This window comes from Watersipora subatra, chromosome 3 (assembly GCF_963576615.1).
Source record: "Watersipora subatra chromosome 3, tzWatSuba1.1, whole genome shotgun sequence".
NCBI lineage: Eukaryota > Metazoa > Bryozoa > Gymnolaemata > Cheilostomatida > Watersiporidae > Watersipora > Watersipora subatra.
This window is the reverse complement of record NC_088710.1, coordinates 39,284,390-39,300,858: the sequence shown is the minus strand read 5'-3', so window position 1 is coordinate 39,300,858 and position 16,469 is coordinate 39,284,390. Positions and strand designations below refer to the sequence as shown.

Genomic DNA, 16,469 nt, shown 5'->3' with positions numbered 1-16,469 from the left:
GCTCTACAGACAAACTTTTTGCTTTTATGAAGATGTATGATTAGGTATGTTGCATGGTTTAAACATGAACACTTTCATGACTCATGAAGCCATTATTATTATTTTGTAAAGACTGATAGAGTTAAATGCATAAATGGAGAGCTACATTCCTTGCAGCCGACTATCACCAAGCAACCAAACCAGGCATGCACTTGCATTTATTGTAATTTTTGTAATAAACCGTGTTAACAAATGATGCAATGCTAATAGACGCAGACACATAAATGCGTAACCCATGTGAGTATGTAAATATGGAAACATTGAGCATTTAGTTTCCATATAGAAAATGGGACTATCTAGCCTAGTTCTTATAAAACTATTCTTGAATGACAAAATCTAACAGACACCAACAGCTGCCCTATTCATGGCATTATAAAAATAAAATAAAAACAACTCATACCAAGGACAATTTTCACAAAAAAGTGAGTAATTCTGTGAATACAAATGAACTGTAGCTAGGAATAAACAATCGCTAAAATTTTACTTAGTATTGACTGATATCCAATTTAAATATACAGTAACAAATAATTTGTTTATAGATGTTATACCTACATGTATATACATAAATTTCAGTGTTTGTATGTCTGTTATTTTGTGAATTGGTTTGCCCGGCTATAGCTATTAAAATCTTGGAATAAAAAGATTTCACTGTGCTAGATTTGAACTCATGAAAATTGCATTCGCATGTCTGTAAACCAATCATCTAACCACAAGTCTACAAAGGCGCTTACATTTCCATTGCTCTTACTACATACTGAATACCCTTTACCCAAATTTCGCACGCTCAATGACATATTAATTGATACATTGCGCCTATAGGTTACGATGCCTGTTATGAAACATTTTTATTTCAGTTTTATCCACTATGGTAAAAACAGATTCGCAAACAGATGAGCTATAAAATTTTAGTTAAAAGCGAAAGACTGCAGAGACTATAGGGTCTTTAGTGCTGATAAGTCCTTGCTACGAGCAAAGGAAAAAATGTTAACAGGACAGCATCACAGGCGATATAAACGGGCATTACCTCAAGGGCCTGCACTATCGCACAGAAGCAATACAAACACCTGTAATAGGCACAAGATAGCGACTCATATAGCAAGTAAAGTAAGGGAGTACCCAACAAAAGATTGTGACTATTTATTAAGCCCCCAACAAAGGACTGACTACTTATTAAGTACCCAACAAAGGACTGACTATTTATTAAGCCCCCAACAAAGGACTGACTACTTATTAAGTACCCAATAAAGGACTGACTACTTATTAAGTACCCAACAAAGGACTGACTACTTATTAACTACCCAAAAAAGGACTAACTACTTATTAAGTACCCAACAAAGGACTGTGACTACTTATTAACCACCCAACAAAGGACTGACTACTTATTAAGTACCCAACAAAGGACTGACTACTTATTAAGCACCCAACAAAGGAGTGACTACTTATTAAGTACCCAACAAAGGACTGACTACTTATTAACTACCCAACAAAGGACTGACTACTTATTAAGTACCCAACAAAGGACTGACTACTTATTAAGCACCCAACAAAGGACTGTGGACTATTTATTAACCTTCTGAGGCCCATGCACAGAAACTATAAACTGAAAATTTTTAAACTGCTTGAATAGTCTCCAGATATTACTGTATATGAGTGTTTTCTAATGCTTTTCTTCTTTGCTAACACCCTGATCTGAGATATTGAATGCTGCACTCATTGGGCAACATTCAATATTCATTACTATATATATTACACAATATGCAATTACTGCCTCAGTGTTATGAAGTATTTGAAATTTATTTTAAATGAATAAATGTTAAATATATATGTATATTTCTCAATGTTGTTATGTGTGTCCCTCCAGCTATAGCTATTCAAATCTTGGAATTAAAAATCTGCGATTTGATGGATTTGAACTCCCGACGAATGCACTCGCAAGGTTCTTATCCGGGCACTCTACCGCCCAGCTACAACGGCACATTGATCAATGATGTTATCATATACCGCATACTGTATGACATGTTGATTATTTTAGCATTGCGCCAATGCATTATGATGCACCTGTTGAAAAATATTTTTCGTAAGGTTTAATTACTATATCTAGGGTCAAGGCCAATTTTTTTACACAGACAACTATATTATCTCCATGGGAAGAGCCTCGACATTCTCTCTCCATTCGGTCAGACTAAGACCTTACGATATGTCATTTTTACATTTGTACCGGTATCAAGAGGTACCAGTATCGTCGTATTCAAAGTTTTGATGGATAGCTTCTGGTGGAATGTAATATTTTTTATACACGCATGCTATTATTAAATCTACATATTCAGGATTTTTATTTTGTTTTCTCAGGTCGTATTAATTGTATCATCACAGAATCATCTTTTATTGTAATCGCAGCAAACAGACTTAATTTAGCTGTTACTTGCTAATTATTTCACATTTACATCTAAACCTTTCTATAGTTGTTTCATTTTTTTAAACTTATTTGACCTGCACAAAACATTTTCTTCATGATATGAAGTTTGAAAGTTACAGTTGTTTGATGTTTGAAAACCTTTAATTGTTTTATTTTCTCTTAAATTATTCCAACTACAAAAAACACTTTTCTCATGATATGAAGTTTAAAAGTTAGAATGGCAAATGTAGTAATATGTTAAATACAAATAAATTTTCTGTGCGAAGACTTTTATTACCCGGGCAACTTCAGGTAGTACACCTAGTATATATATATATACAATACTAGCAGATAAGTTTACATCTCTATTTGGTGTAAACGAACTAAATATTGGAGCAATATCCACTGTTCCAAAGTAACTCTCTAGCTCTCCATTCACTTGCAATAATAGACACGAAAAAAATCTCATTCATCAAGAAATCCGAGACTTATTTTACATTTTTCGCAACTTGTGTTAGTTGTTCTCTCGCACAGTTTGCAGCAACTTCGTTTTTGAAGCTTTATTGGCCAATCAGCAAAAGTATTATAGCGAACTTCATCACACGGGCTTCTTCGAATTTTTCTAGCTGGTGTTGAGCACGAACTATCGTCATCTGCTGCAGATGGTCGTCTTCATTCGGCGGCAGCATTTGTATGGATGAGACTATCAGCAACTTCAACTTGGAATTTTCTTTTATTTAGCACTTCATTTTTTTGATAGCTTGAGACAGCAAATATCACTCTTCTAGATACTTGAAGTATTGATTACTGCTACCAACAAAAAATGCCAATATAGGTAGAGATACCATCGCTGGCTCTTCATGGCAAAACGATACTTAACTAAAAATGAATTCAACAAATCAATGCCTCCCATATTTTTGTTATACGATTGTATAATAGCAGGAATGTTGTAGAAACGATGCTCTTTTGATGGTTAGTCACACCATTTGGCTTGAGCAAGGGGCTGTACACCAGTCAATGAGAAAAGAAGGGTGACAGCTTTGTTGTCATACCATCTGACAGCAACCACATTGTTGACCTCCTCCACATAGCTGTCATAAGACCTTCTGTCTTCTCGTTTGAGGACTTTTTTAATATCTGAGTTTGCATTCTGAAACCCTGTTGGTTTGAACAGTACCTGTATAGCACATCCCCTCTTTATTTAGCTCAGAGATGAGGGGAAAACCGGTAAAAAAGTTCTCACCAAAACCTTTATACAACCAGTTCTCTTGTAGAGGAGATGTTAGCTTGAGTGCAACATCAGCTCCTTGGCCTAACTCTGTCCGTTTACCACCACCACCCTGATATACTTCAAAGACATGCCGACTCCTGCTCGACTCCAGATCTTGAAGCTCCATGGACATGGCTTATTCTCATCACGCTTTACTCTTTATTGTCCGCAAGGGCTGGTCTTTCTAGTGTATTGACACATCATTTCATCTATAGAGAGACACTCTTCGGGTTTTATTTGCAGACATTGGTTCCGTATGACATCTATCTATCCATGGTCGGATTCTCCAGAGCTTGTCTTTATTTTTCTCATTGTATAAAATTTGCAAATTGTCTACAAAGTGTGAATTTGCAACTAGGAGCTTAAAACGATTTCTGCTCATCACAGTAAAGACTGGTGGGCAGGCTGTACCACTCTCTCAGTATTGGCCTATACCACTCATATTCACAAGGCCCATGTAAAAGGACATTTCCATCATTTGCTAAACTTTTTTAGTTGTATTTGCCGACTTTCCGGTTCTCTGATTGATGTAAAGGTTGGTGTTATGAACAATGTTATTCACCATGCTGTCTGTAACAAATGCTCAAAAACACTGGAGTTGAGACTTCAATGCCATATCTATAGGAGGTCGTATCTCTCGGCCAAAATATGTGCGGTCCATTGGAGTGAATTCGATTTGTCTCCACCTGTAAACACTGTCTACCGCAATGTGCTGTTGATGACTCTGCTATCTCAGCCAGTGGAACATTTTCATCACTGCTTTCAGACATCTAGAAATCAAATGGAATGTTTAGCAAAAGACCAGACAACATAATTGTACTAAACAATGCATTGCTTAATGCATATTTACCAGTATCCCAAATATTATAAAATGAAAAATATGAAAACAAGCTCTACATACTTGAGCCACAGGTTATGTATTGTCCCAATCATCATCCTCATCACTATCTGCACCTTCTCCCACATCACTTTCATTGCCAGTCAAAACATTTAGCAAACTCGTCACATCAACTCTGTTTCTCATTTGAAGGTGATTACTACTGTCATATGAAGTGGATGGCTTTGAAGGCATATTGTATCGACAAACTATCTTGCACTATCCCTAATCGACTACCTAACAATTGCCGACAGGAAGCCTACACACTTAATTGTCATACTAGATCAAGTGTAGTATATGCCTAATTTTGTATCATTCTGAAATACCAAACTGCTTTGGTAGAAAATTAGTATAGTTATAGCAGTAAGCGGGTTTACTAAAACACGTGAAGAATTGCGTGATGGCTAAAGTAGGGCCTATGAGTTCTGACATTTTTAGCCAGTTGTAATACAATTTGGACCAATTTTGACCCTCACACATTTTTCTAGTTTGAGAAAAATCTCAACAAACTATAAAATTGTATGAGGTTCAAAATGTGTTAAAATTAGCTAAAAACACTTTAAAATCTATTAGAAATTGTCAGGAATCATATTCACATGTGCTTGAAAAGATTCGACCTGTATTAGCTTGAAAATAATTTCAACTTGGAAAGAAAATCATTGGTTTGTTGAGATACTACTTAAAATGCATCTGGTAAGCCATTGAGAACAATTTTAGAACGTTTTACTAAACCCGTAGCAGTAGTACTAGTAGTAGCATAAAAGGTAACCTGGAAATATTACTTCAATGGTAGTCAGTGTGCATCTACTACCATATTTATTGCACTAAATATTATGCATATCAACAAGAAAGAGCATTAGCCCTAACAATGGTCAATTAGAATGCGCTACACTAATCATTTGACTTGCAACTTAGCTATGCAGAGCCCAATGTTGCATTCCTGCACAAGCAATTTTGGGCTCATATGGATAGCAGAAAGAAAATTATTTCTCAAAAACTTTTTGTGTGTAGAAGAATTGGTCAACTACCAAACTACTACCAAACACAGTAAATGCATTATTCCGACTTACCTCAAAGAGATAGAATTCCTTGCCTAAAATGTGGCGTTCTTCACATACGTCCATAGATATAGTAAACCCATAGATATAGGGCTTACTATATCTATGCATGTGGCCAACTCTCAATGCAATGGAATGTTATATAGCTCTGTGATGACATCACAAGCATGAAAGCCCATCAAATTTAGATCAGGTTTTGCATGAAGATATGCAAGAAGCCACTTGAGAATAATATTGGGTTATAAAGCTGCTTAAGTTGCTCTATCAAGTGTTGAAATTTACGTTGCACTTGTGCAACATGGGGCCTCAGAGGGACTACCCAACAAAGGACTGTGATTGCTTATTAAGCACCCAACAAAAAACTGTGACTACTTATTAAGTACCCAACAAAGGACTGACTACTTATTAAGTACCCAACAAAGGGCTGACTACTTATTAAGTACCCAACAAAGGACTGACTGCTTATTAAGTACCCAACAAAGGACTGACTACTTATTAAGTACCCAACAAAGGACTGACTACTTATTAAGTACCCAACAAAGGGCTGACTACTTATTAAGTACCCAACAAAGGACTGACTACTTATTAAGTACCCAACAAAGGACTGACTGCTTATTAAGCACCCAACGAAGGACTGCGACTACTTATTAACTACCCAACAAAGGACTGTGACTACTTATTAGAAATCATTCATCAAGTCTGAGGGCAAAAAGCACTTGATTGATCCAAAAACTGCAACTGGCCACAAATGACACAAAATGTCATGTTCGTAATGTTTGTCAGTGCCTGAGCATGTTAATTAAGAAATTGCTAGGTTGCTCGAAGCAAGCACCATCCATCGCAACATGCCATGGGAGACATAACAACCAAGAGAATCTGTAGCTCATTTATTAAAATGGATTTCCTGTCAACGCAGAGAACAAATCATTGCATTCATTTAAAACATAAATTGATGGCGCAATGTGACAATGATACAAGCGGCTGCAAATCAAAGCAGGCTATCGATGTGATCCACTGGCCATCATCAGTAAAAAAATTGAATTTCCTCTACATCTGAATAAGAAATCAGATTACATAAAGAAATGCAAACTACAAAGCTACAGGATACCATACAATTCGTATAAAACTCTAATGAATCTATTTAAATATATCCTAGCTGCGGTGAACCAGAAAAGTCTGCCTTGTCTAGATGGGCACGCCATGAGTTGCCTGATCAACTTCACTTGGGCTTGTTCATAAGAGTTACAGCGATGGTTGGATATGTCTGCATACGTATAAACAAACAAGTATTCATGAGAGAGAGAGATAGAGAGATAGTAGGATATGTCTGCATACGTATAAACAAACAAGTATTCATGAGAGAGAGAGATAGAGAGATAGTAGGATATGTCTGCATACGTATAAACAAGCAAGTATTCATGAGAGTGAGAGAGATGGTAGGATATGTCTGCATACGTATAAACAAACAAGTATTCATGAGAGTGAGAGAGATGGTAGGATATGTCTGCATACGTATAAACAAGCAAGTATTCACGAGAGTGAGAGTGATGGTAGGATATGTCTGCATACATATAAACAAGCAAGTATTCATGAGAGTGAGAGTGATGGTAGGATATGTCTGCATACGTATAAACAAGCAAGTATTCATGAGAGTGAGAGAGATGGTAGGATATGTCTGCATACGTATAAACAAACAAGTATTCATGAGAGTGAGAGAGATGGTAGGATATGTCTGCATACGTATAAACAAGCAAGTATTCATGAGAGTGAGAGTGATGGTAGGATATGTCTGCATACATATAAACAAGCAAGTATTCATGAGAGTGAGAGTGATGGTAGGATATGTCTGCATACGTATAAACAAGCAAGTATTCATGAGAGTGAGAGTGATGGTAGGATATGTCTGCATACATAAAAACAAGCAAGTATCCATGAGAGTGAGAGAGATGGTTGGATATGTCTGCATACGTATAAACAAACAAGTATTCATGAGAGTGAGAGAGATAGTAGGATATGTCTGCATACATATAAACAAGCAAGTATTCATGAGAGTGAGAGAGATGGTAGGATATGTCTGCATACGTATAAACAAGCAAGTATTCATGAGAGTGAGAGAGATAGTAGGATATGTCTGCATACATATAAACAAACAAGTATTCATGAGAGTGAGAGAGATGGTAGGATATGTCTGCATACGTATAAACAAACAAGTATTCATGAGAGTGAGAGAGATAGTAGGATATGTCTGCATACATAAAAACAAACACGCATTCATGAGAGAGAGAGAAAGAAAGAGAGATGGTAGGATATGTCTGCATACATATAAACAAGCAAGTATTCATGAGAGTGAGAGAGATGGTAGGATATGTCTGCATACGTATAAACAAGCAAGTATTCATGAGAGTGAGAGAGATAGTAGGATATGTCTGCATACATATAAACAAACAAGTATTCATGAGAGTGAGAGAGATGGTAGGATATGTCTGCATACGTATAAACAAACAAGTATTCATGAGAGTGAGAGAGATAGTAGGATATGTCTGCATACATAAAAACAAGCAAGTATTCATGAGGGAGATGGTTGGATATGTCTGCATACGTATAAACAAACAAGTATTCATGAGAGAGAGAGAGATAGAGAGATAGTAGGATATGTCTGCATACGTATAAACAAGCAAGTATTCATGAGAGTGAGAGAGATGGTAGGATATGTCTGCATACGTATAAACAAACAAGTATTCATGAGAGTGAGAGAGATGGTAGGATATGTCTGCATACGTATAAACAAGCAAGTATTCATGAGAGTGAGAGAGATGGTAGGATATGTCTGCATACGTATAAACAAACAAGTATTCATGAGAGTGAGAGAGATGGTAGGATATGTCTGCATACGTATAAACAAGCAAGTATTCATGAGAGTGAGAGTGATGGTAGGATATGTCTGCATACATATAAACAAGCAAGTATTCATGAGAGTGAGAGTGATGGTAGGATATGTCTGCATACGTATAAACAAGCAAGTATTCATGAGAGTGAGAGTGATGGTAGGATATGTCTGCATACATAAAAACAAGCAAGTATCCATGAGAGTGAGAGAGATGGTTGGATATGTCTGCATACGTATAAACAAACAAGTATTCATGAGAGTGAGAGAGATAGTAGGATATGTCTGCATACATATAAACAAGCAAGTATTCATGAGAGTGAGAGAGATGGTAGGATATGTCTGCATACGTATAAACAAGCAAGTATTCATGAGAGTGAGAGAGATAGTAGGATATGTCTGCATACATATAAACAAACAAGTATTCATGAGAGTGAGAGAGATGGTAGGATATGTCTGCATACGTATAAACAAACAAGTATTCATGAGAGTGAGAGAGATAGTAGGATATGTCTGCATACATAAAAACAAACACGCATTCATGAGAGAGAGAGAAAGAAAGAGAGATGGTAGGATATGTCTGCATACATATAAACAAGCAAGTATTCATGAGAGTGAGAGAGATGGTAGGATATGTCTGCATACGTATAAACAAGCAAGTATTCATGAGAGTGAGAGAGATAGTAGGATATGTCTGCATACATATAAACAAACAAGTATTCATGAGAGTGAGAGAGATGGTAGGATATGTCTGCATACGTATAAACAAACAAGTATTCATGAGAGTGAGAGAGATAGTAGGATATGTCTGCATACATAAAAACAAGCAAGTATTCATGAGGGAGATGGTTGGATATGTCTGCATACGTATAAACAAACAAGTATTCATGAGAATGAGAGAGATAGTAGGATATGTCTGCATACATAAAAACAAGCAAGTATTCATGAGAGTGAGAGAGATAGTAGGATATGTCTGCATACATATAAACAAGCAAGTATTCATGAGAGTGAGAGAGATGGTAGGATATGTCTGCATACATAAAAACAAGCAAGTATTCATGAGGGAGATGGTTGGATATGTCTGCATACGTATAAACAAACAAGTATTCATGAGAGTGAGAGAGATAGTAGGATATGTCTGCATACATAAAAACAAGCAAGTATTCATGAGAGTGAGAGAGATGGTTGGATATGTCTGCATACGTATAAACAAACAAGTATTCATGAGAGTGAGAGAGATAGTAGGATATGTCTGCATACATAAAAACAAGCAAGTATTCATGAGAGTGAGAGAGATGGTAGGATATGTCTGCATACGTATAAACAAACAAGTATTCATGAGAGTGAGAGAGATAGTAGGATATGTCTGCATACATAAAAACAAACACGCATTCATGAGAGAGAGAGAAAGAAAGAGAGATGGTAGGATATGTCTGCATACATATAAACAAGCAAGTATTCATGAGAGTGAGAGAGATGGTAGGATATGTCTGCATACATATAAAAAAGCAAGTATTCATGAGAGTGAGAGAGATAGTTGGATATGTCTGCATACATATAGACAAGCAAGTATTCATGAGAGTGAGAGAGATGGTAGGATATGTCTGCATACATATAAACAAGCAAGTATTCATGAGAGAGATGGTAGGATATGTCTGCATACGTATAAACAAGCAAGTATTCATGAGAGTGAGAGAGATGGTAGGATATGTCTGCATACATATAAACAAGCAAGTATTCATGAGAGTGAGAGAGATGGTAGGATATGTCTGCATACATATAAACAAACAAGTATTCATGAGAGTGAGAGAGATGGTTGGATATGTCTCTATACGTATAAATAAAATTGAGAAAGAAAAGAGTTACTGCATACTCACAAGCGAGATAAGGTATATTCCTCCAAGATATGCAGCAATGATAATCGCAAGTAGCAGATCAAATATTGCAGGCTTCACACTACAAATATATAGATGCAAGTAACAGATCAAATATTCCAATATTCACGCCACAAGTATACAGATGCAGTATACTGTAGGTATCTCAACCAGTATGAAATGGAAGTCCATCACTCTAATACATTTCCCTACCTAGTTGCCAGACTATGTCATTTTTGTTCCCTAACATGCCAGGCAATTACAACGCAAGGTCGAAGCAAATTATACAAAGACCAACAAGCTTGCGTCATATTTATACGTCCCTCACTAACTTTCGAGCAGCGATTATCGAATTGCGCCGGATTGACTTCTGTGTGCATCGCCTGGAATGCAGAAATAACTGGCAAGAAATTCTTCCTTGACACAAAAATTTACTTGTTCATAAAAATGAGCTATTATCGAAAGCTTTGCATTTATAACTTGCTAAGTCATGCTATATTTTCATTAACAGAGAATTCAAATATAAATATCTAGTAGTCTTTAGATAATGGCAGACAGAAACCCAGGTTACTTAACTGACCACCAATGATGAGAAATACTCAAGCAATGCCTACCTGTAACTAACAACCAGTGATGAGAAATACTCAAGCAATACCTACCTGTAACGGACCACCAATGATGAGAAATAATCAAGCAATACTTACCTGTAACTGACCACTAATGATGATAAATACCCAAGCAATACCTACCTGTAACGGACTACCAATGATGAGAAATAATCAAGCAATACGTACCTGTAACTGACCACCAATGATGAAAAATAATCAAGCAATACCTACCTGTATCTGACCACCAATGATGAGAAATACTCAAGCAATACCTACCTGTAACTGACCACCAATGATGAGAAATACTCAAGCAATACCTACCTGTAACTGACCACCAATGATGAGAAATAATCAAGCAATACCTACCTGTAACTGACCACCAATGATGAGAAATACCAAGCAATACCTACCTGTAACTGACCACCAATGATGAGAAATACTCAAGCAATGCCTACCTGTAAACATGCATTGTCTCTACCATACTGTCAAATAGAACGAACTCGGGCTCCCTAAAACATAGCATGATCATTGAGTCATGAGATGAAAAGAAAACAAAGCGCCACTAGGCAACTTATAAATTGGCTGGAAAAACCTAAACTTCATCTTTCACAAAGACTACTTTATTCTAAGAACTTTGAATGTAATTCTCATAGAAAGCGGGCAAGTATCCTATATATAGTCAGTAGTAACTAGCAACTAGCCATAGGTAATGGTCACTATAAAACCTGCTATGCAACAGACACACTGGCATGAGTAATCTACAGCATATTCCATGATGGAAAGAAAATCTACCGTTTGTCACATAAATAATTCGTCCTGCCAACAGACTTGAGGTGACGATGAAATGCCTGCTCAAGGCTGTTTACAACGGAACTCGAGGAGTCAAGGAACTGAGCAGACCTTGACTCAGAGGTCAGAAGGTCAAGCCAAGCGGTGACCATAGAGCGCTGCACGGCCTACAAATAGAAGCGGAATACACTCTTGGATCAAATATTAGAAAGAGAAATGGCATTTACTGAGATACAGCAGATCATCAGCAGATCATCAGCTAATCTAGTTTAATTTGTTAATGAAACACCACAAAGAATTTAAATTCATCTGCATCGCTATTTCTTTTTTATAAACCTTTTCTCGAAGAATTCCCACAAATTTAATTGGTGTAACATTGTTTAGGGAATCTTGATGACGCCCAGTTATAATTATGCATGCACTAGTCTAAAAGCACAACTAAACTCACAACTATAAAAGTTGACACGCAATCATGGAGGTTAATTAGTAATTGAAATCTTTCAAGTGTTCAAGTCTGCTATGATAACTCTTCTCTCATATTAAATAAACTGTAGGTAGGCCCAACATGTAATGAATGTGAGACATGAGCCATTATCACATGCCTTGCCAGCAACACCAGGTTAGAAATGGAATCATAAGTTCACAACGCTGTAACATAGCACAGTGTTAATAAGTATGGAACATTATGAAAGATGCATTGTATATTTCTATGGTACCACCAATAGACTAAGCAATAACTAAATACATAAAGTCAGTGTATATTTCTATGGTACTACCAATAGACTAAGTAATAATTAAACACATAAAGTCAGTGTATATTTCTATGGTACCACCAATAGACTAAGTAATAACTAAATACATAAAGTCACTGTTTATCTTTATGGTACTACCAATAGACTAAGTAATAACTAAATACATAAAGTCACTGTTTATCTCTATGGTACCACCAATAGACTAACTAATAACTAAATACATAAAGTCAGTGTATATTTCTATGGTACCACCAATAGACTAAGTAATAACTAAATACATAAAGTCAGTGTATATTTCTATGGCACCACCAATAGACTAAGTAATAAATAAATACATAAAGTCACTGTTTATCTCTATGGTACCACCAATAGACTAACTAATAACTAAATACATAAAGTCAGTGTATATTTCTATGGTACCACCAATGGACTAAGTAATAACTAAATACATAAAGTCAGTGTATATTTCTATGGCACCACCAATAGACTAAGTAATAAATAAATACATAAAGTCACTGTTTATCTCTATGGTGCCACCAATAGACTAACTAATAACTAAATACATAAAGTCAGTGTATATTTCTATGGTACCACCAATAGACTAATAACTAAATACATAAAGTCAGTGTATATCTCAATGGTACCACCAATAGACTAAGTAATAACTAAATACATAAAGTCAGTGTATATCTCTATGGTACTATCGATAGACTAAGTAATAACTAAATACATAAAGTCACTGTTTATCTCTATGGTACCACCAATAGATTAAGTAATAACTAAATACATAAAGTCAGTGTATATTTCTATGGCACCACCAATAGACTAATAACTAAATACATAAAGTCACTGTATATCTCTATGGTACCACAATTAGACTAACTCATAACTAAATACATAAGGTCACTGTTTATCGCTACATAAAATATTCCATAACAGGTCATAGTACTCAATGTCAAAGCAGATGGACCAAAAACTATCGGAGTCAAGACGTATATTGGACAAGAATGACCTACCAGATCCTCACTGAGTATGTTCACCGAAGCTTCACTAAAATTCTGAGATGGTACAGAGAACATGTGCTGGCATATCGCCTCTCCTATTACCTGTACTTTTTCCGTAAGATGCTCGGCTTTAACTCTCGACCTGAAACGATCGTTAGAAAATTGGGTTCACTAACTTCCTTTTCTACACAGATAGGCAACTTGCTTTCAACCAGCCCACTGCTAGGAGACCTGGATATGAATAGTTTTTTGTTTTGTGCACACTGTGTGACTTTCATAAAAAGGTAGATGAATAGAAGTTTTCTTGATCGATTTTTAGGCTATATTTCAATGACAACCTCAGTATTTTAAGTGAGAGAATGAACTTAAAATCATATGCTTTAGTATGATTTGGTCCGGTCTGGGTATTCACATTTGGTTTTGACTGGGTTTGTTGTGAGAAGGAACTTACGAGTTTGTAGATATGAGAAAGAGGGAATAACTCCCGATTGTCAAAAGGTATAATTCATGAACAGCTTGAGTGATCAGACAAATGGTATCTGGGACAACCCATAAAATATGGGTTTGAGAGGTTATTTTGCAAAGATGAGCTGAAATTTTTATATGCTAATCACACACATTCAAGAATGCATGTCTAAAATTTCTCAACATTTAGATCAGTGGTTCTCAAACTGAGAATTTTCTTCTAGCAGTGATGCCAAGTCAATTTTTTGCTCAAAATTTCATGACTCTATATCAGCGTTTTAACAAAGTCTAACTCATATTACATTCATGAAATCTTTGTTTAGGTATGATTGAGGTTTGGTAAAATCAAGACAAAACAGCATAACTGCATTGAAAGCTTAGGTTTCTGGTTAAATTGATCTATATAAAACAAATATGTTTGTCAGGAAATACATGAAAAAAGTATAAAAGTTGATGGAGGTTGAACAAATTGAACTTCAAATGTAAACTTTTACATATTTCCTTATTAGATGATAAAACTAATCTATATACGAAATAGTTGCTTTGTTGGTCTCATAAAGTTTCAATCAAGGGATGTTTAATCTTGTAATCTCATACATATGCATACGTATATAGATATGTGTATCCAAATGAAGACTATCAAAAGCTGAAATACAGTGAAGCCGCACTAGATGAAGCCATGACATAGGGGGATTACTACAGTTCTAACGGAAATATCAAGAAGTGTCGTCACGCTTATTTTTAGGTGAATCCTTTCTCATATTAATCTCTTATGTTTATTAGAACTGTTTCTCATATTAATCTCTTATGTTTATTGGAACTGTTTCTCATATTAATCTCTTATTTTCGTTGGAACTGTTTCTCATATTAATCTCTTATCTTCGTTGGAACTGTTTCTCATATTAATCTCTTATGTTTATTGGAACTGTTTCTCATATTAATCTCTTATGTCCGTTGGAACTGTTTCTTATATTAATCTCTCATGTTTATTGGAACTCTTTCTCATATTTATCTCTTATGTCCGTTGGAACTGTTTCTCATATTAATCTCTTATTTTCGTTGGAACTGTTTCTCATATTAATCTCTTATGTCCGTTGGAACTGTTTCTCATATTAATCTCTTATATTTATTGGAACTGTTTCCCATATTAATCTCTCATGTTTATTGGAACTGTTTCTCATATTAATCTCTCATGTTTATTGTAACTGTTTCTTATATTAATCTCTCATGTTTATTGTAACTGTTTCTCATATTAATCTCTTATGTCCGTTGGAACTGTTTCTCATATTAATCTCTTATATTTATTGGAACTGTTTCCCATATTAATCTCTCATGTTTATTGGAACTGTTTCTCATATTAATCTCTCATGTTTATTGTAACTGTTTCTTATATTAATCTCTCATGTTTATTGTAACTGTTTCTCATATTAATCTCTTATGTCCGTTGGAACTGTTTCTCATATTAATCTCTTATATTTATTGGAACTGTTTCCCATATTAATCTCTCATGTTTATTGGAACTGTTTCTCATATTAATCTCTCATGTTTATTGGAACTGTTTCTTATATTAATCTCTCATGTTTATTGTAACTGTTTCTCATATTAATCTCTTATGTCCGTTGGAACTGTTTCTCATATTAATCTCTAATGTTCGTTGGAACTGTTTCTCATATTAATCTCTCATGTTTATTGGAACTGTTTCTTATATTAATCTCTCATGTTTATTGTAACTGTTTCTCATATTAATCTCTTATGTTTATTGGAACTGTTTCTCATATTAATCTCTTATGTCCGTTGGAACTGTTTCTTATATTAATCTCTCATGTTTATTGGAACTGTTTCTCATATTAATCTCTTATGTTCGTTGGAACTGTTTCTTATATTAATCTCTCATGTTTATTGGAACTCTTTCTCATATTTATCTCTTATGTCCGTTGGAACTGTTTCTCATATTAATCTCTTATTTTCATTGGAACTGTTTCTCATATTAATCTCTTATGTTCGTTGGAACTGTTTCTCATATTAATCTCTTATGTCCGTTGGAACTGCTTCTCATATTAATCTCTCATGTTTATTGTAACTGTTTCTCATATTAATCTCTTATGTTTATTGGAACTGTTTCTCATATTAATCTCTTATGTCCGTTGGAACTGTTTCTTATATTAATCTCTCATGTTTATTGGAACTGTTTCTCATATTAATCTCTTATGTTCGTTGGAACTGTTTCTCATATTAATCTCTTATGTCCATTGGAACTGTTTCTCATATTAATCTCTTATGTTTATTGGAACTGTTTCTCATATTAATCTCTTATGTCCGTTGGAACTGTTTCTTATATTAATCTCTCATGTTTATTGTAACTGTTTCTTATATTAATCTCTCATGTTTATTGTAACTGTTTCTCATATTAATCTCTTATGTCCGTTGGAACTGTTTCTCATATTAATCTCTAAT

The 16,469-nt window shown here is 35.2% G+C and overlaps 1 protein-coding gene across 1 annotated transcript in view; it reads right to left on the bottom strand.

Annotated features, from left to right (window-relative positions):
- Positions 1 to 6,511: 6,511 nt before the first annotated feature.
- The window catches only part of LOC137390262 (BOS complex subunit ncln-like), a 32,716-nt gene continuing 22,758 nt past the window's right edge, over positions 6,512 to 16,469 (bottom strand). The window contains exons 9-13 of the mRNA XM_068076596.1: positions 13,563 to 13,692; positions 11,798 to 11,961; positions 11,461 to 11,514; positions 10,401 to 10,479; positions 6,512 to 6,903 (exon numbers count right to left, since the gene is read on the bottom strand). Of these exons, the coding sequence (XP_067932697.1) occupies positions 6,859 to 6,903; positions 10,401 to 10,479; positions 11,461 to 11,514; positions 11,798 to 11,961; positions 13,563 to 13,692 (472 nt within the window). The 3' untranslated portion in view covers positions 6,512 to 6,858. The remainder of the gene's footprint in view (positions 6,904 to 10,400; positions 10,480 to 11,460; positions 11,515 to 11,797; positions 11,962 to 13,562; positions 13,693 to 16,469) is intronic.